General features: G+C 56.0%; 2 protein-coding genes across 5 annotated transcripts in view; one reads left to right on the forward strand and one right to left on the reverse strand.

Moving 5' to 3' along the window:
- Positions 1 to 647: 647 nt before the first annotated feature.
- Positions 648 to 12,026, reverse strand: LHFPL4 (LHFPL tetraspan subfamily member 4). Its single transcript, XM_065845804.2, has 4 exons — positions 11,472 to 12,026; positions 2,824 to 3,060; positions 2,659 to 2,675; positions 648 to 2,437 (listed from the first exon to the last, which is right to left on the reverse strand). Exons 1-4 carry the CDS (start codon positions 11,875 to 11,877, stop codon positions 2,429 to 2,431), a joined length of 669 nt encoding a protein of 222 aa, XP_065701876.1. The 5' UTR covers positions 11,878 to 12,026; the 3' UTR covers positions 648 to 2,428.
- Positions 12,027 to 13,290: 1,264 nt separating this feature from the next.
- The window catches only part of MTMR14 (myotubularin related protein 14), a 32,565-nt gene continuing 23,525 nt past the window's right edge, over positions 13,291 to 22,330 (forward strand). For 2 of the 4 annotated variants that reach the window (XM_065845789.2, XM_071812963.1), the window contains exons 1-7: positions 13,436 to 13,726; positions 13,806 to 13,945; positions 17,061 to 17,169; positions 18,223 to 18,298; positions 18,996 to 19,056; positions 19,603 to 19,725; positions 20,230 to 20,303. In XM_065845789.2, the coding sequence (XP_065701861.2) occupies positions 13,451 to 13,726; positions 13,806 to 13,945; positions 17,061 to 17,169; positions 18,223 to 18,298; positions 18,996 to 19,056; positions 19,603 to 19,725; positions 20,230 to 20,303 (859 nt within the window). In that variant the 5' untranslated portion in view covers positions 13,436 to 13,450. Of the gene's footprint in view, positions 13,727 to 13,805; positions 13,946 to 17,060; positions 17,170 to 18,222; positions 18,299 to 18,995; positions 19,057 to 19,602; positions 19,726 to 20,229; positions 20,304 to 22,330 lie in introns of all 4 variants that reach the window. The other 2 variants (XM_065845788.2, XM_071812964.1) reach the window with 2 other exon arrangements.

The raw sequence follows: 22,330 nt of genomic DNA on the forward strand, positions 1-22,330 counted from the left end.
GTGTGGCTCATCCTGTCCCTGCATGTCCCGCAGAGGGCCTGTCTGAGTCCATCTCTATGCCTCTCCGCTCCTGGTGGCTGCCTGTGCCCATCCCTCGGTCTCTCGGTGCCGTGGGGCTTGCCCCGGGCTGCCAGGGGCCAGCGCTGGCCGAAGTTCTGCAGGGGTACCAGGGGTCCCCAGGCCGCCCGTGCGCTCGCAGAGCCCCTGCTCCTGTGCCAGAGCACCCCACCAGGCTCACGTGCCGTGGGAGTTTTCCCATCAAAATGCAGGAATTTGCTGAATTTGGGGAGGCTCCTACAGAGCAGACCGCCTGTGGTTCACCATGACTGCAGTCCCGGGTAACCCACGGATGGGCAGAAGGGGAGGGTTGAAACGCTCCTAGGGATGGATGGGACCCCATTGCTCCCACCTTGCCCTGGGTGGGACAGACTCTTTCCTGGGGACCCGTGGACAGAGGCTCAGCCCCACAGGGTGCAGGGTGGGCTCCCACCCTCCCCTCCCGGCCACTCCCTCCACCCTGTGTGACCGTGGCTGATGCCCATGCAGGGTCCTTCATCATCCTCCTTGCAAAACCCCTCGTCTTTAACATCCATGCCCAGAGGAGCCCGTCCCCGTCCCCCACTCCACACCACAGGGCTCCAAACTGGTCTGGTTTGAATTATATTTTTCAATAAGGTTTTGTGAAACACTGTATCAAACTTTGTACTAAAATACAGATATATTACAGCTACTGTATTCCCTTCTCCACTGATTATTTTTTCTTCCTTTGTTTTTTTCCAATTCAGCCGGCAGCAGCGCTCACAAGCTGGCGAGACCCGGGCGCTGCCAGGGCCGGGCGCGGGGGCTCCTGCTGGCCCCGCTCCAGCGAGGAGGCTCCGGAGGGATGCAGGTGCCACCGGAGGGATGCAGATGCCACCAGAGGGATGCGGATGCCGCCAGGCTTGTCAGTGGCCGTTGGCAGAAGGAGAGCCAGCACCCACGCCATCCCGGGTGACTTTGGTTGCCGGTGGGTGTTTCGGCACAACTCCGTCCTTTACCGCCACCCCACAGAGCAACTTACCAGCTCCCACCAGCCCCGGGCGGGTGGTGGTTCCTGCAGGGCCCCTTGCTGCATCTCCAGCAGCCTCCCCGTGCTGTGACCCTGCTCCCCTGCCCAGGGCTGCCCGTCCCGGGCTCACAGTCCCGCTCTGCTCCCTGCGCCCGGCTTGGCCCTGCTCCCAGGCTTTGCCCAACTCTGCCAGGGCCCCCGCGAGCTCCCCTGGGAGCTGGGGGCCCTACCCTGCCTGGGGCCCTGCAAACAGCCCCCGGACACTTGCACCCAGACGCGGCCAGTGCTGAGGACTTTATTGCGTTGCTGGCCCACACGCACCGGCCTGGCCAGCAGAGCTGCAGCTGTGCCGCGGCCGCCCATGCCGGGGTGTCGTGTGTGTGCGAGGGGGGCCAGGTCGTGCTCAGGGGCTGCTGGGCTCAGTTCTGCCACTTCCCCACGGGCCATCGCCACGCGACAGCGAGGAGCAGCCAGGGGACATGGCCGGGGTGGGCACAGGAGTGCCCGGGTCCCCCCAGCCGTGTGTAGCAGGAGAGCCTTGCTGTCACGAGTGGAGATAAAGCACCGTATGGGGAGGGAAGGTGTTTGGCAACAGCCTGCGGCCAGCTCGGGGAAGGGGTTGGTGGGGGGGGCTCCTCCTGTTCCCACCCGGGGGGTTGCATGTTCAGCTGCTCCCACTTACCAGGATTTACATTCAGCAGCGGCGCGAGTCGGGTGTCCCAGCGGCCGGCAGCAGTGAGACCCCCGCGGTCCCCACGCTGAGGGCAGCGAGCAGCAGCTGTGGCCATGTGCCAGGAACACCATGTCCCATGGCGGGACGAGGGGGCTCAAGTCACTTTACCCTGTTTAGAGAATATGAATTTACACATAAAAGTAAAGGCTGGGCCCCGTCCTGGCCACCGGGTCCCCCAGCCGTGGAGACAGGATCACGGAGCTGTACAAAATGGGAGCGGGGAGGGGCTGGGGCCCGGAGCAGCCGGCACAGGGCGTCAGTGGGCGCACGTTCGGGTGGGAGGCAGCGGGTCAGGAGTCCTGGGGATGTAGAAATCTGTTAAAAACTCTGTTTTTTCCTTGAAACAAAACCGCAGTTGGATGCTGGTTTTGAACGAAGCAGGTTTGGGGCATCCTCCCGCGGCGGCGGCGGTCTGCGGGCGGTGAGGGGCGCGGGGCTGGCAGGGTGCGTGAGATGGTGGTGCCAGCGTGGACATGGAGGTGGCCGTGGAGGCGGTGGGCGGCTGGCACGTCTCCGGCGTGGGCGGCAGGGCCCGGGGGGCGGCGCAGGGTTCTGCGTGGCCACTGGCAGCAGATGGAGGGCAGGATGGGGAGGGAGCGCCCAGACTGCCGGCCGTGGGAAGAGGGTCCTGCTGCGGGCGCTCAGCCTTATATCCTCTGTGGGGAGAGCACAGCGGGTCGGGGCCGGCGCAGGGCAGGCCTGGCTCCATTGTCGTGCCTCCAGCACATGCCACGCACATACCCGTCCCCAATGGCCCCTTGTCCCCACTGCCCTGTGCAGGCAAGGTCCCCCATCCCATCCCATATGGGGCCACCCAGCACAGACACGCCACACAGGGTCAGGGCTGGGGGACAGGATGGTGACACTCAGGACTTACCGCGATGCCGACAAAATCTGTGGAAACAGGAGAGAGGGTGTCAGGCAGGGCAGGGGCTCAGCCGCCCGCTCCCCTGCAGCCTTGCTGTGCCAGTTCAGCCCATGGGACCCTCACCCGGCCCCAGGCTGCTGGAGGGGCCGAGCCCCCCGGCTCTTTGGTGCTCACCTTTGCTCTCTGTCTTGAGCTCCTCGTGCAGCAGGTCGTTCTGCCGGTTACCGAGGACAAAGGCCAGGAAGGAGAGGATGAGGGCGTTGAGGATGCCGATGATGGCCAGGATGTACGCCCAGCGCACGGAGCAGTCGCCCAGGGAGTATTTCCCTGTCTTCTCCCCGCACATGTCCCGGATGGTCTCTGCATCCCAGCCATCAGGAAAGATCATGCAGCCCAGCACCAGGCAGAGCGCTGCGGGGGGCAGAGGAGGGAGAAGAGTCAGGGGGTCCCAGGGGTGGTTGAGCCCCCCGGTCAGTGTGTGATCGCAGCCCGTGGTTGGCAGCACAGCAGGTGACAGCCACTGCTGCCCTGGGGACTGTGTTTGCACGTGGCTGCCCCAAGCCTGGCTCACACACAAGTGGGGAGATCAGGATTTGGGTTTCTTGGAGCATCAGCCACAGGATCGGGGATTCCCCGCAGGTTTTCCTCGTCACTGCAGGATCCCGGTGCGTGGGCTGGAGCTACCGGTGCGCTGCAGGCAGGGATGCTGCCTGCCGGGGGTCGGCATCCCCGGGAGCACCTGCATCCGAGCACCTCATGGCCGCACTGCCACTGTCCCGCCCGCGCCGTGCCGAGCTGGGGGACACGGGGAGCACCAGGATGAATGGGGAGGAAACGCTGAGACAAAGCCTATGAGTGTCAAGGTAAGGAGGCATCGCTTTTTCTAAATACAACCAGTACAAAAGCTCCTCACCCAGTGTCAGCTGGGAAAGCTAAACATATTAATGCAAAAATAAGTAAAAAATAATCGGGTGCCAATTTTACCTCCACCAGCAGGGGCTTAGGTGGGCTCCCAGCTTTGGTGCACAGTCCTCAGTGGAACAGCAGCCCCTGGGTCTGTCCCCGGGCCCTGCAAACATCAGTATTTCCCCTGCATTTCTGAGCATTTGGGCTCCAGGAGGATGAGGCTGCCCCGGTAAAGCAGGAGCTTGCTGAGCACTCGCTGCTCTGCACGCACCGCAGGTGAGGTCTCCCAGGACATCAGCAGGTCCCTAACATGGCAGGGCACTGCAGACGGGGATGCAGGAGGCAGGAGATGGATGTGCTGGAGGGCTACAGCACTTGTGGAGGACACGAGAGAGGGTTTAGGGCAAAAGCAGAGAGAGGCTTAAAAAGGTACAGGAAAAAACACACAGCACGTGAACCACCAGCGCAGCGGGTTGTCACGACACAGCCACGGCCACTGCCAGGGCCACCAGGGTTAGCTCTGCCTTCTCTACCTGTGCGCCACTCTGCGCTGGTGCCAGGGCAAGGGCAGCCCCAGGAGCTCTGCCCGAGAGCTCACAGCCCGCTCGCCAGGGAGAATTCAACTACACATTTACTGCCCGGGCAAAGGAGCACTCCCGAGCCACCGCATGTCACCCAACGTCTCTGCCCGAGGGTGACCGGCCTTGTCCCACGAGCCCCTCGCCGAGGTGGCCGTGGTGAGGCTGTGCCACCAAGGCAGGTCCCCTCACAGCAAAGGGCAGCGCTCCCCTCGTCCCCTCTGCCATGTTCCCAGCTCAAGCCGAGTCCTCAGCTCTGTCACAAGTAATTCCCTCTGCTGTGTGTCCCCAAGCCGCCCTGATGTCCTAGAAACACCTTCCCGTGCCTGGCAGTGCAGAGTGACATTGAAGCACAGAGCGCAGGGGGGGGTCCCCACCCAGGCCTCACGCTGCCCTGTTCAACCAGCCCCTGGCAGCAGGGCCAAGGGCGGCAGGATGGGATCTGCCCATCCCTGTGCCCGCAGCACCCGCCTCCAAATGCCGCCAGGCCCCTCATGGACCTGCAGGAGAACCTTGGGATTTGTTTAAAACAGCCTATTCTACACCTGGCAACCACAGGAAAAACCACTGGGTGATGACTCCAACAGGAGCCACTATTGAAGAGGAAAAAAAATTACCCAGCTCCTCTATATTTTGCTTTTAATTCCCATTCTTCTGAGGATCATGGAATCATTTTGGTTGGAAGAGACCCTTAAGATCGAGTCCAACCATAACCCAACACTGGCACTAACCCATGTCCATAACAACCTTGTCTAAACACCTTTTAAATCCCTCCAGGGATGGTGACTCCACCACTGCCCTGGGCAGCCTGTTCCAATTCCTGACAACCTGTTCCATGAAGAAATTGCTCCCAATATGCAGTCTGGATGTGGCGTCAGTCCCCGCTGCCGGTGGCACCAAGGACAGCCAGACGCTTTGCCACGCACACCTCTGCCATCCCTCCCATGGCCCTGGGCTCCAGCTCCCTCTTCCAGAGCTTTCCCAGCTGGACAGCAGGATTTCAGACCAGGTGTTCTGGTGACTGGCGGGGAAGGGTGTTTGCAGAGGGAGGACGAACCAACTGTGGTTTGCAAGGGTGCCCGCGGGATCATGTCGAGCTCTGGCCCCGGGGAACCCGGCATTTCTCAGCTCGGTTTTGCGGCTGGTTCATGGCTTCCCGCTCCTCGGTGCTCCCTCATTAGGGTCCACCAGAGATGAAATGGGCACCTCAAGGGCTTTTGATACCCTCACAAAATAAATTAATTGAAGGGAATTCACTGTTACGACTCAGGCTGCAACACTGGAGTGAGATTTTAGTGGAGGGAGATGATGAGGCTCCTCCTGGCAGGATAACATCCCCAGCAGGTGTATTTAGCTAATTGGGACCATCTGAGTGACCTGGGTGTTTGCTGAGCCCCACTCCAATGCAGTCGTGCCCGCAGGGTTCAAATCTGATTATTTAATTGCTTTTGCTGTTGAGTTTAGTCTGCAAGTTTGGGTGAAGTTTGGCTTGGTTAAGGACATTCCCTGCAGCTGAGATGTGGGTCATTCTCCCCGGCCACAGGTGCGAAGAGCATCCCATTGCCACAAGACACATAAGGGACTGAAAACTGGAAAATGTGGGGGTAACTGGGGGGAAAACCAGCAACTGCTGGGTCCCAAAGGGGCTTGTTACACCTGGCTTGGGGACAGTGAGCTGTTGGCCCTGTGGGTATTTCGGTGACCCCCCCAACCCCCATGTCTCTCTCATGGGGAGGAAGCTCTGGGGTGCTCTGTATCCTTCACTGTCCCCATGGCCACTCACTGCGATGCTGGTGGCACATAGGGGGTCCCCACTAGAGATCCCCAACTCGGCACCCCTGGGCACTGCACAGCAGCCCCCAGTCTGGGTACAGGGAGGTGCGGTGACTTTGGGGTCTGGAGTGGCTGCTTCTCACTAGGAAATCTCCCGAGAGCCGAGCTGAGGGAACAAACACATCACCCCTGCTCCTAAAAATAGAAATGCCTCAAAAATAAATGAAAATTAACAGCAGCGTGCTCAGGACAGCAAGCACTGGCCATTTACACAGACAGGAGCTCCCTTACGGCGTTTTGCTCCACAGGCTGTTTCTGAGCCAAAAAAAAACAGCGGGATTCAGAATAGAGTTACGAGTTGGTACGAATCAGAACTGACAGGTACTTTATCTGGAACAACAGTGAAGGGATGCGAGCTCCAGGACACGAGCAGAGCGGCTCCAAAACGCCCGGCTCAGGCACCCCCTCGAGGGTCCGTGGGCACATTAACAGCTACGGGAGGGGGTTATGTTGCTTCCAAAGCCCGGGGCTGGTGGCTGCGGAGCACAAGGCACCGGATGGACACTGGGTCTGTGCCACATCGCTGCTCCTGTCCCCCTGCACAACAGGAGTGGCAGGGGAAGGAGAAGAGAGATCTTCAGGAAAGGTTTTTTTGGGGACAGAAGCCAGTAATTCAGCAAATGCAAGGTTTTTTTGTGCAGTGATGTCTTTTTTTTGCTGCAAGGTCAGCAGGTGGAAGAGGTTCAGCTGGACGATCATATATTGATAATATTTCTCCCTGTTTCTCCCTCATTCCCAGCAGCTGTCCCAGTTATGCTGGTTTGGAGCAGTGATATCTGTCTCTCATTTTTTCATTAAGAATATCAATCCTTTACTTTCATACCCATTAAAACCTTTTTTTTTTGAAACCTCAAACTCTCTCTGAGAGGCACTGTCTCTCCAGCAAGTCCCAGCTGGGAAGATGAGCCCGTCCTAATGTGGCTCAGTGTGTTTAGGGGCTCTCTGTGGATGTGCCGAAACGATGCCGTGCAGTGTGCCAGGGGTCCCGGCTCAGACGGTGGCAAACGCAGCTTGGGTGCAGAAGATGAAGCCGCCGATCAAGGCTCTGTCTTTGCTACCGGTTCACACGTTGGTGGGTGGGAAAGGTCCATCCGAGAGGTAAGTGTAGCTCCCAAGGGGTCTCCCAAAGGAGAAAAGGGCTGAGATGGACACATACTATCACATTCTTCATCAGGCAGCGTGCCTGGAGGGGTATAATTAACTCCAAAGTGACAATGATAGAGACAAACCCCAGCCCCGTGGGCAGTGACACGGCCCTGGGTGGAATCACACCCACGTGTCACATTGTGCCTGTCCAGAGCAAGCTGGAAGGTCCCACCACACCAACCGCTGGGCTTGAAGTGTGGGGAAACACCTTCCAATGTGGCCAGTCCCTTTCCCCATGCGAGAGGGGCTGTGTGCTCAGCTGGCTGCCTCTTTTGGCCCTCAGTACACTGTAAGTTTAACACTGAAGCCCTTGTGAAAACAGAGTCCTGGACCCACTCGGGGTGACTGTCCTCACGGCAGGGACGTGGTGTGGTGACACACAGGGTGGCTGCGGTGACACACAGGGTGGCTGCAGTCTGGGGTCTCTTGTGCCAGTGCTAGTGCCGGACACCAGGACAACTTTGTTCAAAGCTCCAAGTTAACTCCCAGGGTGAGCGTGTCTTATGTGACAGCAGAGAATTGGGGAACACTCGGGTTCCCAGGCAGCCTCCTCGGTGTGTGGTGCTGGTGGGTGTTCCTGTGTGCTGGTGCCCAACAACAGGGCGAGGGGCAACAGGCACAGACTGAAGCGCAGGAGGTTCCATCTGAATATGAGGAGAAACTTCTTTACTCTGAGGTGTCAGAGCCTGGACCAGGCTGCCCAGAGCGGCTGTGGAGTCTCCTTCTCTGAGACATTCACACCCGCCTGGATGTGACCCTGTGTGATCTGCTCTGGTGGCCCTGCGTTAGCAGTGGGGCTGGACTGGATGATGTCCAGAGGTCCCTTCAACCCCAACCATCCTGCGATTCTGTGGTCTCAGCAGATGACTGCTACATGGTCACTGGAACGGGGGAACCCACAGAACCAGCCCAGCTGCCTTCAGCTTGTTCTGGTACGTGCCCTCCATGGAGGACGGATGAGAGGGATCACCCACGGCTCCTCATGTAAGTGTCGTCCCCTGGGACTTGCTGAGGGAACTCCGACGCTGACTGGGGTGGCATCAGGGTGCTGTCAGTCATGCAGCTGTTGACGTGCTCATGTTAAAGGCCCGTTTCTGGTTTTGTAACAGAAGGATTTAGCGAAATCTCCAGTTTTGCGTTACTGGGATTTTGAACAGGGCAGATGGCTACATTTCTATTTGTGATAAAGCAGAGTCTTTTCTCTTAATTAGATCCAGTTTCCTCCTAGGGGGGCAGCAGCTTTTGAGCTGGAGCTTTCTGTGAAGCTCTAATTAAACCTTTCCTTGATTGTCGTCCACTAATTAGACATTGACAATTTAAAATTTGAATTTTTCTGAAAGAGATACTGAATTCCTGATCCTCTCATCCTCCCCCACCCTCCTGCTCTTGATTTTTCTCCTCTCTGTCCATGCCCTTGCTCAGCAGCCCTGTCCTCTGCACCAGCCACCCCGTGGGGACGGGGGGCACCCACCTCTGCCCCATCTCTCTGCCTTTCACCTTGTTCACCAGGTTTTCACCAGTGAAACCATGAAACTTTGGGTCTCACTGTTGCTTCTGCCATAGTGGTGCAAGTCCTTCAGCTAAAATCCTCCCCAGGGCAGGAGGAATGCCTTTCACTGCTCTGCCCCTCCAATCCCTCTGCTCTGGCACGACCCCCCAGGCTCCCAGGCGGGTGAATCTCCAAAGTCCAGAGCCAGCATTGGGCCACATCCCTGCCCCACCCATGGGATTTGGCCCCTGGTGTCCTCTCCATGGGTCACAGCAGCTCTTCCTCCATGCGCAAGGTGACACATCCACCTGTGGCTGCCTCTCATGTGCCCAGGGCAGTTCAGCCCTGCCCAGCCCCCCAGACGAGACTCCCTCTTGCCGAAATGCACCACCCCACTGCCTCTGCGTCCCTGGTGGTGACACCAGCCTCTCCTGCAGGACGCCCTGTCTCAGGGCAGGGTGGATGGCCAGTCTCAATGCCACCTTGGACTTTCCCCAAGACAGAAGGCCATGTAGCTGTGCTGATATGGGAGAGCTCTGAGCCAAGCCTGGGCTGGCCCATGGCCCCAGCAGCTGTGAGCAACACAAGTGCAGCCACAAGGTGCAAAGTGTGAGCAAGAACACATCCCAGGACAGGGCAAGGGGTCCTGGAGGTGACAGCAGCAGAGTGCTGCTGTGGCCACCCAGCCTGAGCTGGGGACAGGAGGCACTGGGGACGAACCCAGAGCTGCTTTTGATGCTGTGTTCTCCACCACGCAGCTCCCTGCATGGCAGCAGCACTGGCCGGGTGCTCCAAGCCACTTGATTAAGCTGCTGACAATCAGTAGGATTTGGGCTCTGAGCTTGCCTTAAACCGGTAAATCTTCGGGATGGGGAAAATTAAAGATGAAGGAATTTCCTGATAAGCCAAGGCAGCTCCAGGTCCTGATCTGGGTGAGAAGAGGTCAGGCTTTCCAGCCCAAAGCAGCTGCAAGGGAGAGAGCTGGGCGAGCTGCAAGCCCGAGCACGGAGGGCTGTAGCCTTCCACATCAATGACTGGGGCCCTTCTCCTGGGGGACACAGGCTGGGGTCCTTTCTTTAGGAATATGGGGGGCTCTAGGTCCTTCTGGTGGAAGCTCTGGGTCTATTAACACTTTGTATGCAGTGGGGAGTAACACAATATCTTTTCACACATGGTAAAAATGGAGAGAGAAGGAAGTGAAGGGTCCTGCTGCCAGGGGAAGCTCAGCATCTCTCCTCAGGGTCTTTCTCCCAAAAGGACAAACTCTCTGTGAGGACAGCACGGAGGTATGTGCACAAGGGGACACTTGGGAACCTCATCAACATATGCGTTAGGTCGTCTTCTGGGGAAAAGTTTGGGTTACTGGCATCCCTTTGAGGAATGAGGACATTAGGGTGCATCTATGGCGGGGTTTCTTTTGTGGAGGGAGCAAAGGAGGATCTACAGACAGGGACACTTTTGGAGGGAATGACCAGGCTTGAGCCTGTGGTCATTTCTGAGGAGACATCAAGGTAAATATCTGGTGTCCCTCTGCGGGAAGCACTGTGCTCAGGGTGTCTTCACGCAGAGAGCTGGGGAAGATCTGTGCTCACAGCCCTCTTATGATGCTGGAGGGAGGGAAGGGGCCTGCGCACGACACCTCTTGAAGGGGGAGGTGGAGGGTCTGTCTGTGCACAGGTGCTTTTACAGGGCTGGTGTCCCTTCAGGAGCTGGGTTCCCCCAAAGTGGGTACCCCCGCAAAGGCAGGCTTGCTAAGGCATGCTCTTGGGGCTGGGCAGACGGGGAGACTAGTCCCTGATGCGGGGTGGCCAGGAGCTCTGGGTCCCCATGGGGCTGTTCGCAGGTCCAGGATGTCCCAGGGTGCTCCCGAGACCAGTGCCTGGCCTGGCTCTCCTGGGGTGCCCCAGGGATGGTGCCTGTTCTGGGGTCTCCTGACGTGGATCCCTGACCCAGCTTTCCTGCTGCGTCCCAGGGAGCCCTATGGTTCCCTGGGGTCAGATCTTGCCAGGGAAGCCTGAGGTGCCAGTGCCTGGTGCTCTGTCAGTCCTGGGTGTCCCAGGAAGCCCTGGAATTCCCTAGGGACGGTTCTTGGCTGGGATGCCTCGTAGCCTCACAGCATTTGCATCCTGCTCAGCTTCCCTGAGCAATGCTGGTGTTCACTCTGCCCAGGGAGTCCTGGGTGTCAGTGCCTGGAGCTGGCACCTGTTTCTGGTGCTCTGTCAGTTCTGGTGCCTGGCTCGGGTGTCCCAGGAAGCCACAGGGCTGGTTCCTGGAACTGTGATCCCGCAATGCTTGTACCCAGCCCAGCTTTCTTGAGCAACCCTGGTATTTCTTGTGGCCACTCTCTGCCCTGGGAGCCTCAAATGCCAGTGCCCTGAGCTGGTGCCCATTCCTGGTGCTCTGTCAGTGCTCGTGCCTGGCCTGGGTGTCCCAAGAAGCTGCAGGGTTTGTTCCTGGAACCGTGGTCCCACAGTGCTTGTATCCAGCCCAGCTTTGTTGAGCAACCCTGATGTTCCCCATGGCCACCCTCTGCACAGGGACCCTTGAGAGCCAGTGTCCTGAGCTGGCACCTGTTCCTGGTGCTCTGCCAGTGCTGGTGCCTGGCTGGGGCACCCCAGGAAGCCCCGGGGCTCATTCCTGCAACCATGATCCCGCAGTGCTTGTACCCAGCCCAGCCTCCTTGAGCATCCCTGGTGCTCCCTATGGCCAGCGACCCTACCAGCACTGCCTGGGGGTCCAGCGCGCAGTGCCCACCCTTGGCACCGCCATCCCGGCGAACCCCACACCCCCCACACCAACCCCCCGCCCCAACGCCCAGAGAAGTCCCGTCGGAGGGGGCGAGGGGGCCGATCCCCGGTGCCGGCGGGTACCTGCCAGCAGCTGCATCCAGGCGCAGATCTTGTAGACGGTGGCGGTGTTGCAGAAGAAGAAGAGGGCGAAGCAGGTGATGCAGCCCAGCGTCAGCACCATGGAGAGCAGCACGAAGAAGGCGGCGGCCTGGAAGGCGCCCGAGGGGATGGTGCTGAAGTCGGTGAAGGAGCCGCGGCACGACAGCTCCCGGCCCGCCAGCCCGCTGCCCACGCAGTAGTGGAACAGCCCGAAGTACCCGGGCTTGGGGGTGTTGACGCTGTCGCCCACCCAGTAGGGCTGGATGAAGACCACCACGTTGATGATGGCGAAGCAGATGGTGAAGATGGCCCAGAGCACGCCGATGGCGCGCGAGTTCCGCACGTAGTTGTCATGGTAGAGCTTGGAGGCTTCTTGCGAGGGCAGCATCCTGCCGGCCGCCGCAGGGGGTGTGTGCGGGGGGACACACCGCGACGGCGGAGAGCCCGCCCGGGGCGGGGGGGGGGCAGGGGGCGGGGGGAAGGGGGTGCCCGCGGCCTAAGCGCGCCCGGGGGCTGCCGGCCCCTGCGCCACCCGCGCCGCCATCTTGGCTGCCGCCTCTGCGCCCCGCGCGCGCCCCCGACACGCGCGGGCGCGCGCCCCCCCCCCCACGTCCCCGCCACTGCGGAGCCGAGCGCAGCCCGCCGCGCGCGCGCCCCGCGGGGATCGGGCCGCTTCGGGCGCCTTCGGCTCCGCCCGCCGAGGGCTCGGCCCGGCTCGGAGCGAGGCTCGGCAGTGTTCGGCCCGCTCCGCGGCGGCTCGGAAAGGTTCGGAACGGGCTCGGCAGCGTTCGGCCGAGGCTCGGAAAGGTTCGGAATGAGCTCGGCAGTGTTCGGAGTGGGTCGGTGAGGTGGAGCTGTGGCAGCGGCGGGCCCCCTTCGGTAACCCGGCCCACTGAGCCCGCTCTCCGGCTCGCCCCGGTCCGGTGCTGGCTGCTCACCCACGTCGTGGCCCGCACGGGGTTAACGCCCGCAGGTACACGCGTGGGCGTGCCGGCCGCAACAGGCCGCGGGGAGGGCGTTCATCCTCCCGGCTCTTCCACCACCCCGGGAGACACCCGCGGATTGGCGGCAGAGCCCCCCGGGCGGGCAGCCGGCCCTCCCGACCCGCCTGGGTAACCCGCCAGCGTGGGCTTCACCAGCACTGGGAGCAGCAGGGGCCGATCCAGCGCCCCCCGTGTGCGCTGGGCTGCAGGGCCTGGACACACGCGCGTGCAAGGCCACGTGTGCCAGACAGGTGGCCTGAGGGATGTGCGCGCTGGCAGGTGCCCTGCAAAACCCACCAGGCTCCCGCTGGTCCCAAAACACCACCCGAGACCAGACTGTCCGGGACCAGTTTTCTTCTCAAGGCATCTGGGATGTGGGGCATTGTCTGTGCTATTGCTGATTTCGGCTTTATTTATAAAGTGCTCCAGCGGCCTCATTCTCTTCCGAGTCTCGTCAGAGTTCTCAGCTGATTTACACAACACACTTATGCAGATGAAAAATCGCCTTTATGTTCCCCTGCAGGAGCAAAGGAGCTGCCGGCCCCGTGCCCCTGGCCGTGTAACGGCACTGCCCGTTAACCCCGGTACAAACGGACGGCCCCGCTCCCACCCCGGGCACACGACCACCGCTGCTCCCAAGCACAGCCCGTGCGGCGGGGCCCCCGCTGCCGGTCACCGCGCAGCCGCCACGGCGACAGGCTGTGTGTGCGGCTACACCCCCGGCGGGGCTGCTTTAATTAACGCCCGTTCCACGATTCCCTATTCAGAGCGGTGCCTGCCAGCGCTCGCCCCGTCCTTCCGCGAGCCTAAACGTGGCTTAGACAAAACCGCGGCGTCCTCCGGCCCGGTGCTGGGCAGCACCGCCCCACGCCTGCGGTGCGTGGCCGGGCCCCGCTCCTCCCCCCGCTCCCGGTTCACACCGAGAGCCAGGTGGCTCCTCACCCGCCGGGGCTCGGCGCGGCCGGCCGCTGCCCGAAGATGGGTCCGGAGCGGTGCTCGGTGGCGCATGGTGATGACGTCCGCGAAAGGGCGGAAAGGGCGTGGCCCCTGCGCGGCGGTGATTGGCTGGCCGGGCGGAAGCGGCAGACAGGGCGGAAGCGGCGGGGCCATGGGCCCGTGAGCGGCGCGGCCATGGCGGCGGCGGCCCGCGGGTGCCCCCCGGCGGGCTCTGGGGACCGCGCCCTGGCCGAGCTGCTGCTGGAGTTCTCCCGGACACAGTACCGCGCCAAGGACAGCGGCGGTGCCGCCGCTAAGGTGAGACGACCGGGACTGGGGGTGTGAACACCGGAGAGCGGTGTCGGTGCGGCGGGCGCTGACCGGTGCCTGTGCGCAGGTGGAGCGGATCGAGCGGCGATGCCTGGAGCTCTTCGGCCGGGACTATCGCTACAGCGTGATCTCCAACGCGCACGGCGAGATCTGCGCCCACTACCCGCGGCACATCGTCCTCCTAGAGCGCGACGCCGGCCGAGACCCGTAAGGCTCCCGGTGCCCCCGGTCCCCACGGTCTCCAGCCTGTGGAGGCGGCCGGGCCTTCTGCCCCGGGAAGCTTCCGCGGCTGCCGCTCTGGGACTCCCGCCGGCTGGGGAAGCCCCGTCACGCTGCAGCTGTGGCTAATTATACCCGGTGCTGTCCGGGCTGCGCGGCGCTGCTGAGCTCCCCCGGGCTTTCCTGTGGCTCCCCCGAGCTCCACAAGTCTCTTGCGCTTCCTTGGTAAAAGCTGCTGAGCTCAGCAGCTTCTGGGAGTGGAAAGGACAGGGGTTGGTGGGGGCAGCCCCAACTAGGCATGTGCTGTCCTGGGGTAGATCCAAACCTGGCTGTGCTGCAGCTTGCCCGCAGACTCAAAGAGATCGCGGTTGGAAGCAGGATGGTGTTCTAATGAAGTGCCCGTGGTTGTGCTGGAAGGCTTCTGATCAGAGGAATTTTAGTTTGGAAAGCATCTCTGGCGGGAGGGGGAATGCTGATAGGGCCTGAACAGACAGAAGTAGTCTGACCCCACCATGGTACGTGGATCAGTGGGAGCTGATGTTAGTGAGTTATCAGGAAACACTTGCAGTTTAGTGCAAGTTTAAGCCAACGCGGTTCTGGACTTCGACCCACAAGCTCAGAATCGCGTTGGTCTTGCTTCTGTCTCAGTGTTAGCTGCGACCTGCGGCTCTAACGACAGCCTCTCATTTTTTATTTTCTCTTCCAACACGACATAATGCAATTTTGCAGTCTTAAATGTGTCCGTGACAAGAATAACATGCTCAAAAGGACGGTGGTCACTGCGTTCCCCGCACAGCGGTGACACAGCCCACTGCTTTGCCCAAGGAAGGCAAACCAGCTGCTGCTGCACTGGGAGGTGGGCCAGGTGCTGTAGGAGAGGGGGTCTTTGGAAAACAGCCCAGACTGATTGTCAGCTGGGAGAATTTCTGCTTAATGGTTAGATAAGATTAGAAAAAATTAAACCCCTTGCTGCAAAGAGGGAAACTGAAGTCTGAAGCTGTAAATATAACTATGGGGCGTCTTTAGGGAAGAGAAACCAAGTGCTTCTGCTTTTCCTGTTCTTATAAGAGCAAGCAATGCATAATTTTTCTGACAAGTGTTCAAAACAAGTGTGCTTATACTCGGTGCCCCATTTTCTTCCTGGACTTTTGCAAGCTGGCGGTGGCAATTAACATTTTAAATGGCTATTGTTTCCAAATCTTGATTTGCTACCCTAAAGAGTCAAGAAAACAGACTACCCATCACCATCCCTCTTGTCCTTATTTCTCGATGGTAATCTCTGTAAAAGCTGCTAAATAATTTTTAGTCTGGTTTCTAGTTGCGTCATTGTACTCTACAGAATAATTATGAAATAGAGACTGTTGCACTTGTGTTAGAGAACGCAAGAACCTTGTCCAGAAAATGAGACACTCCCTCTAGGACTGAGTGTCTTTGGCTGCCTTTCTTCTTTCCAATGTTCTTAATCAGCTGGTAACATCTCCTTGAAGTGTGTAGGACAGTTCACACCTCTGGGAATACCAAGGCTTTTTGGAAGCACTTCTCGCTTATGCTGACTCTGTGCTGCCCCATCGGTTCTGCTGGTACAGCTGCTTCCAAAGCCGTGTGGGGAAACAGCAAAAAACGGATACTTTTAACCCAGATCAGTTTCCTCATCCTGTTTGTTGTGTGGCTGGGCAGCTGGGGAAGAGAGGATGTTGCTTCATCACACTTTGCTCGCAGCAATCTGACATCCATGCAGGTGCAGGAGGAGCCCGGTGTGTATTTTTGGCTGCCACGCAAGGTGCTGCTCGTGAGGAGCCGCAGGGAATAGCAGGGTGTGTCTGTCAACTGGGAGCACCTTCCCTGTGCTGGGAGAACTGGGATATCCCCGCAGAAGGAGCAGGGAGATGCTGCAGGGAATGGAAACAGAGGGATGCACTTGGTTCTTTACTCGCTGTCTTAGAGATATTGTGACTGCGCTTAATGAAAATGTCTAAATCTGAGGCCAAGGCCACGTCTTTGGTTTTCACTTGATGATCCTGTTATGTGTCTGTACTCCGAACAAATATCACAGTGGTATGTAACATAACCATGTGAGAGGAACGCTTTGGTTCCAGCGCTGTTATGGCTACCCAGAGAGAAGCACCTCAGCTTCACGCCTGTAGAAAATATACAGTTGCCAAAGCAGTTGCTTGCTCTTGTAGCAGAAGTTTCCGTTGTGTTTAAAAAGGTGATTTCAGGTTTAGGTGCTGATTTGATGGACAGGGCCAGGGCGATTAACACAGAGGTAAGGTTGCCCAGTAGTACCTTCTGGAAAACAAACTTCTGAAAAAAACCACACCTGAAAGTCCAAAAAACTTAAGAGTTAAAATACACATTATTCCTTCCACTACATCCCACCTCACCTTGTCCCAAGCAGCCTTAATAATGTTCTTTGGTGCTGCTATTGAAGAGTGCTCTGTTTTCTGAACCCTTTTCAGGAGAATTTCCTCCCATCTGTGCTGTATTTAATCACTTGCCCCTCTAAGAGTGTTGCACCCAAAGATGCAGCTGACGTTAATCTAACTACCCTGCTGGACTCACTAGCAGATTTACAGGCAGTTGTTTAATCATCCAGCAACACATACACTCAAGTGACCAGAACTGAGGTTCCTTGAGTGTTCAAGCATAGATTCTCTTATTTGTTTTTGCTTGCAAAAATATCCCCCTGATAATGAATTCACCTTGATGGCAGTGCTGAGCTTCTTTTTGATGGAAAAGTGGTGGGGAGGAAAGCAGAATGTATATTTTTGCATTCACCGACTTAGTCTGGTAGTCCTTTGTTAGCAATCCGCACGTTGGTCAGTAGCAAACCACTCTGACAGGACTGGTATCACCAGCTCCTGAAGACACTGTCAGGTACCACACAGTTTGTCTTTCAAAATAAAGGAGTCAGAAAAGTGTCCAGACATGTAGAGCAGCAGAAACAGTTCTTAAAGAAGTGTCCTCTTGCTTGCGAGCTTCAGAGCTGGCTGCTGGGGAAAAGAAACGGGGATTACGTCTGCCTGGGGGATCTGTAGCAGCTTCGCTGGAAGCCACGTAAGGAGATGCTCTGTGTGCTGACCCGAATCTCTCTGTCCTTTAGGTTGGAGGGCGCTGTGCAAGTTGGCAAACTGCAGGACCTTATCAACCGGAGTAAGATGGCGAGGTGTCGAGGACGATTTGTTTGCCCAGTCATTCTGTACAAGGGGAAGGTAAAGCTTCATGGGTTACCTGTCTTAACTTAGAAAATAATCTTTCTCCCTAACGACTGAACCGTGTAGCCATGTCTTCAGTCAGTTGCCACCTGTCTGAATGCTATAAAAATCTGTTCTTGGGTACAAGCAGGCAGCCTGCAGTAGTAGGTGGCATTTGCAGCCTAGGCTGCATAAATAAAAATAAAAAGGGCTTTAGGCTCTTTTACCCTGCCACATCATGAGCATTGCACGAAAGAGCTGACGTTTTCTCCATATGTATGTCCCTTCTGAAGGACCAAAGCTATTTGGTTTTTGAGAGGGCAAACGCAGCTGCTGTCACTGTCTGCTCCTTCCTCTTCCCAGCAGTGAGCTCCCTTTGAATAACTTTCCTCTTTAAAGAGAAGTTTCCCTTGTCTGTTCCCTGGGGAAGTAAGATTGCATAAATGGTGTTACGAACATGTGGGCTTGTCTGCAAGGGAATCTATAAGAAAGTGAAAATAGATTCATTTTTATGTGGTTTACTTAAACTATATTGAAGTGCTGTAGGAGTGGTCTCATTTAGAATTTAAGTAGCTTAATTCATTTTTTTTTTAGTTCAATTTAGAAACTCTATGCGAATAGCAAAATCATACCTGTGACAATTTTAACGTAGCTGGACTGAAGCCATCATGGGCTGAACCTGCTGACCTTTTTCTGCAGGAGTGAACTCCCTGGAGTCGTACTGGGACCATCCTTGATCTTATCCACAGGAATGTGGAAATAAGGGTCAGGCAGGGTATTAACAGAGCATGGACATTGCTAACTTGACAGGAATTGACTTTATTAGTGAATTGGAGAACTGAAGATGAAAATATGATTTTAAAACTAACTATAGATAAAGGCACTTGGGAATTCAACGTGTTCAGAGAATTTGATCTGCTCTGGAGTTGCAGGAGAGACTGCGGAGAGGCGGCAGCTGCGGGCACCAGCCGTGTCTGCATAACGTGACAGCAAATGGGCCAGAGGGAAAGACTTTCCCATAAGGGAAAGACTCTTGGGGCGTGTGTAGCTAATAACAAACTCTTCCTCCAGCACATTTGCAGATCAGCAACGCTGGCCGGCTGGGGAGAGCTCTATGGGCGCACTGGCTACAACTACATCTTCTCAGGTGAGTGAGGAGCCGATTGTCGCTGTCCGCCTGGTGAGGCTGCTCGGTGCAGGGACAGTGACCTGTTCACCAGAGCCAGCTCTTCCCGAGAGCCTCTGTGCAGCTCTGGCATGGACCTGCCTGTGTCCAGCCCTGCATAATGGAGCAGAGATGGAAATCTGTGCATTTCCCAGTGCCGTAGCTCGCAACAAGCAGTGACAAAAGCACTTGAGGCTGAAGAGTCGGTTATGGGCAGCACGTAGGCAAGTGAGGCAGCCCAAAGGATTCGGGGTACTGGTTCCTTAAGACTGGGGTGGGAATAATGGAAGAAAGAGGATAAGAACTTGCTGTTGCTTGGCTAATCATTGAGAATCAAATCCTGCTACTGGACTCCAGGGAATGCTCTTCAGGGGAGTATTTGGTTTCTGTAGTGTGGAAGCTGAAGCTTGGCTTAGCAAAGCGCTGTCTAGCACTATTGGGGTGTTCTTCTAGCTGTCAGTTATGGGTTTGACTTGTTTAGGTCCTTCGTAATGAGAAGGGAAGAGTGGACCACATTAGCAAAGGGGCTTTTCAGGAAGAGGAAATGTGGGGAACTATTGAGAGGATTTGTGTGGAGAGAGGGCACCAAACCATGGCGTTTTTGGGTGCATGCATGTCTTGTCAGGTTGGGGATCGAGCTGTTCTACACAAGCTTCAGTTCTAGTTGCCTTCCTTGCAGGGGGTTCTGACGATGCTTGGGCAGATACAGAAGACATTTCAGAGGAAGATTCTGCACTTAGGTTTGTATGCAGCACTGGGATGGGGAAAAGGGAGTTTGGACCAAAGCCGACTGGCTCAGCCACTCAATTCTGCTCTTGCCTAGGCTGGGCTTTGGGTACAGGCTGGAGATCATCAGCAAGTCTTACTTGCTTTACTTTTGAAAAAGAGTCTTGAATACTAATGGCTGGCTCCATCCAGCATAACTGCAGCCTGCTGCTCTATTGCCAGAGGGAAGGGGTGGAGATATATATATACACATTTAAAAAGGTGTTTGAATTACACAGACATGTTTACTTCATCAAAAAGTGCATCTCCAGGCTGCAGAATTGTTCTGTATCTTATGTGCTTGTTACAACATGGAGAGAGATGTGAGGGGAGGTGGGGGACCCTAAGCATGAAGTTTTCAGTTGCAGAGTCTGGCTCTGACTCCTGGAGATGAGGCTGGTGCTCCACAGCTCACAGCCAGAGCAGTTCAGGGAAGGGCCGTGGCAGTGTTGCACAGAGAATCAGGCTCGGCATGCTCAGGCATCCATGCTCATCTCGCTTGGTCTTGTTCTGTCTTGCAGAAACGCAGACTCCCAGCTGTTTGACAAGGTCAGAGGGCATGACATCAAGCTGCTCCGATACCTCTCTGTCCGATATATCTGTGACCTGATGGTGGAAAACAAGAAGGTGAAGTTTGGCTTGAAGTGAGTTTGGGTTTGTTTGTTTTTCTGCAGGTTTTGGATTGCAGCCGGTGTAGCCCTGTCCTGTAAATGATTATTGGGCGTGCACTCAGGGAGCAATCCCTGGAAAAGTCCTACAACAAGATCAGTTAGTCAGTGCTGTAAAGAGAACCCCAAAGTTTTAAGCCAGAGAAAGCTGCATCGGTGGGCAAGGCAGCTGCTTTCATCTTTCCTCTGCAGTCTTAGCGGGTTTTTTCTGTAGAGGTTGCGGTGATATGGCAGTCACCCCTTCAGAAAGGGGACAATAGAGCAGCCCTCTGCTTGTGTATAGGAACAGACAGGGGTATTTCTCCTTTCCAGAGGAAAGCTTTGGTATTTTGGGGCTATACCTGTTTGTTTGGATGCATTGAAGAAGTTCTGCCACTGCAGAGTCAAGTCATTGTACAGGGAAATGTGACAAGTAGCTTTTTGAGTGCTAATGTCTCCATGAAAAATACTCTACAAATGTTTCCCTCTCATCCTGTGCAGTGTGACGTCTTCTGAGAAGGTGGACAAAGCCCAACGTTATGCTGATTTCACGCTTCTCTCCATCCCATATCCAGGTACAGGACTGATGTCCAGAGGGACTCCCAAGGGACAGGTGACAATCCGTTTCTGGGGACTGGGAACTACCTGTGTGTGTGTGTGTGTGTGGTGAAACGACTGTGATTTGCTGAATGTTTCCTGTACTCCCTCTGGAGAGAAGCTCTTTTAAGCTGAGAACTCTGGCGGTGTGAGTCAGCGTTAGGCACTCTTTGAGGTGGCAAAATAATTTCTCAGCAGTTCTAATGAATTCAAGCGCAGAGAATAAATCCCAGAGGTGGAGCTGGGGTTAAAGTGGCCTTTGACACCCCCGCAACTCCAAGCTACTGCTTTATGCAAAATATATATCCTACTCTGTGTTATGTAAAACCCCAATTCTTAGGAGTATTTTCTAGTCCTGGTGTTCCAGAGCACCGCTGTAAGATATTATCGGCACTGGGCAGAACTGCTAACCTGAGCCTGCAGCATACGGCTGAGATGCCGACCACTCCAGCCCATCTCCCTGGCTATATTCGTCCCTGTGCCTAGCAACCGCTGCTGGGTCACTTGCTGCTGCACTCTTAACGAGGAGCTGAATATTGCTGCCTGCCTGCTGATGTCAGGCTCAGCAATGGGATTGGATGTGAGACCGCTGTGCTTGAGTTCTGCCTGCAAGATTTCGTGCACAAAGAAAGGGAGAGGAGAAAAAAAAAACACACCAAAACCAAACCGACCAAACAAATAAACCCCCAAATTAACAAAAAAACCCAACCTGTTTTGAATGATCCAAACCCACATTTTTCCTTGGTTAGTTAGTTGTTGCCCTTAAGCATATTTTCCTTTCTTTCTTTTGTTTTTGTAAAGGATGTTTTTTCTTTTCATACAAAAATTGGTGACAATTCAGAGAAGCTGCATTAAGATTTCTGTCGAGTTTACCCTGCAGATCACAGAAGGATACACAAATAAGAGTATTGCATGTTTCTGCAGCACATGGCACAGGTATATGCTGGTGCCATATGCCTCACCAAAGTTAGACCGTGGGCGAGACAATTTACACAGGTCTTTTGTAGGGGTTTGTAAAGAGTGAGGAAGAAGTGACTCTGGAGTTAAGCTGTAGAGTTGTTGTCGCATGGGGATCTGCATATTGTCTGCAATATTCTGTGATGGCCTTTCCTCTCCTGCCATCTGCAAGAGCTGCTGTCTTTTAGCAGCTCTTCCCTGCTATGCTGGAGGTAAACCTTATAAAACTGGAAATTTTCCCTGCAGATGTTGCCTGATTCCAGCAATGTAGGTCTGGAGAGGAACGTTGTCATTTTGGGAAATCTAAGGCATGTGCATCTAAGGGTCAGCGACCCCTCTAGTGACTGCCACATGCCAGGATATGCTCTTATTGGTGTCCCCAGGTTTGCATTGAAAGAATTTCTACTTTGCAGTATGTCTTTAAAGTTATTCTGACATACTATTGTCTTAGGTGAGTGAAGCAGTGTCCGGACATGACTGTCTAGGGTGAAAAACTTGTGTTAAAATGGGGTATCTGCAGAAGCTTTTGTGCTTTCCAGTGCAGAAACCCTCTTTTCCATTGAACTGGTAGTTGGCGTTTGTAGATGCCAGTACTTACTGCCATAATCCCCCGTTCTTTGCTTTGAGCTGCCGTTTAACTGGAGTTAAATCTCGGCTGACAGATCACTTCCTGACTGCGCATTTTCGAGGGCTAGTCCTGTCCTTGCACAAAGATTGGTGGTTTTTGGTTGGTTGGTTGGTATTTTTTTACTATTGGAGTTATTTGTGACTTGTATGGTCAGAATCGGTACTTGTGCCCAGTGCCTGGCATGGGGGTGTCTTGGTAAGACGGGCACCGTGTTGCTGCTGGGGTGCACACGGTGCGTTGGGAGAGGTGTTTGGTGCTACCTGCAGGCAGCTGCAGCGCTGGTAGCGCTGCTCAGCTGTGACTAACAGGCTGAGGTTTGCAGCAGAGACTTCCAATAGTTGTTGGAGACAAAGGACAGAAACTTCAGGAGGGGAGGGTTTGGGAGAAACCCCAGAAGTGGTTATGTACCTGTTTTCTTTG

Source organism: Patagioenas fasciata, chromosome 10, assembly GCF_037038585.1.
Source record: "Patagioenas fasciata isolate bPatFas1 chromosome 10, bPatFas1.hap1, whole genome shotgun sequence".
Taxonomy (NCBI): Eukaryota; Metazoa; Chordata; class Aves; order Columbiformes; family Columbidae; genus Patagioenas; species Patagioenas fasciata.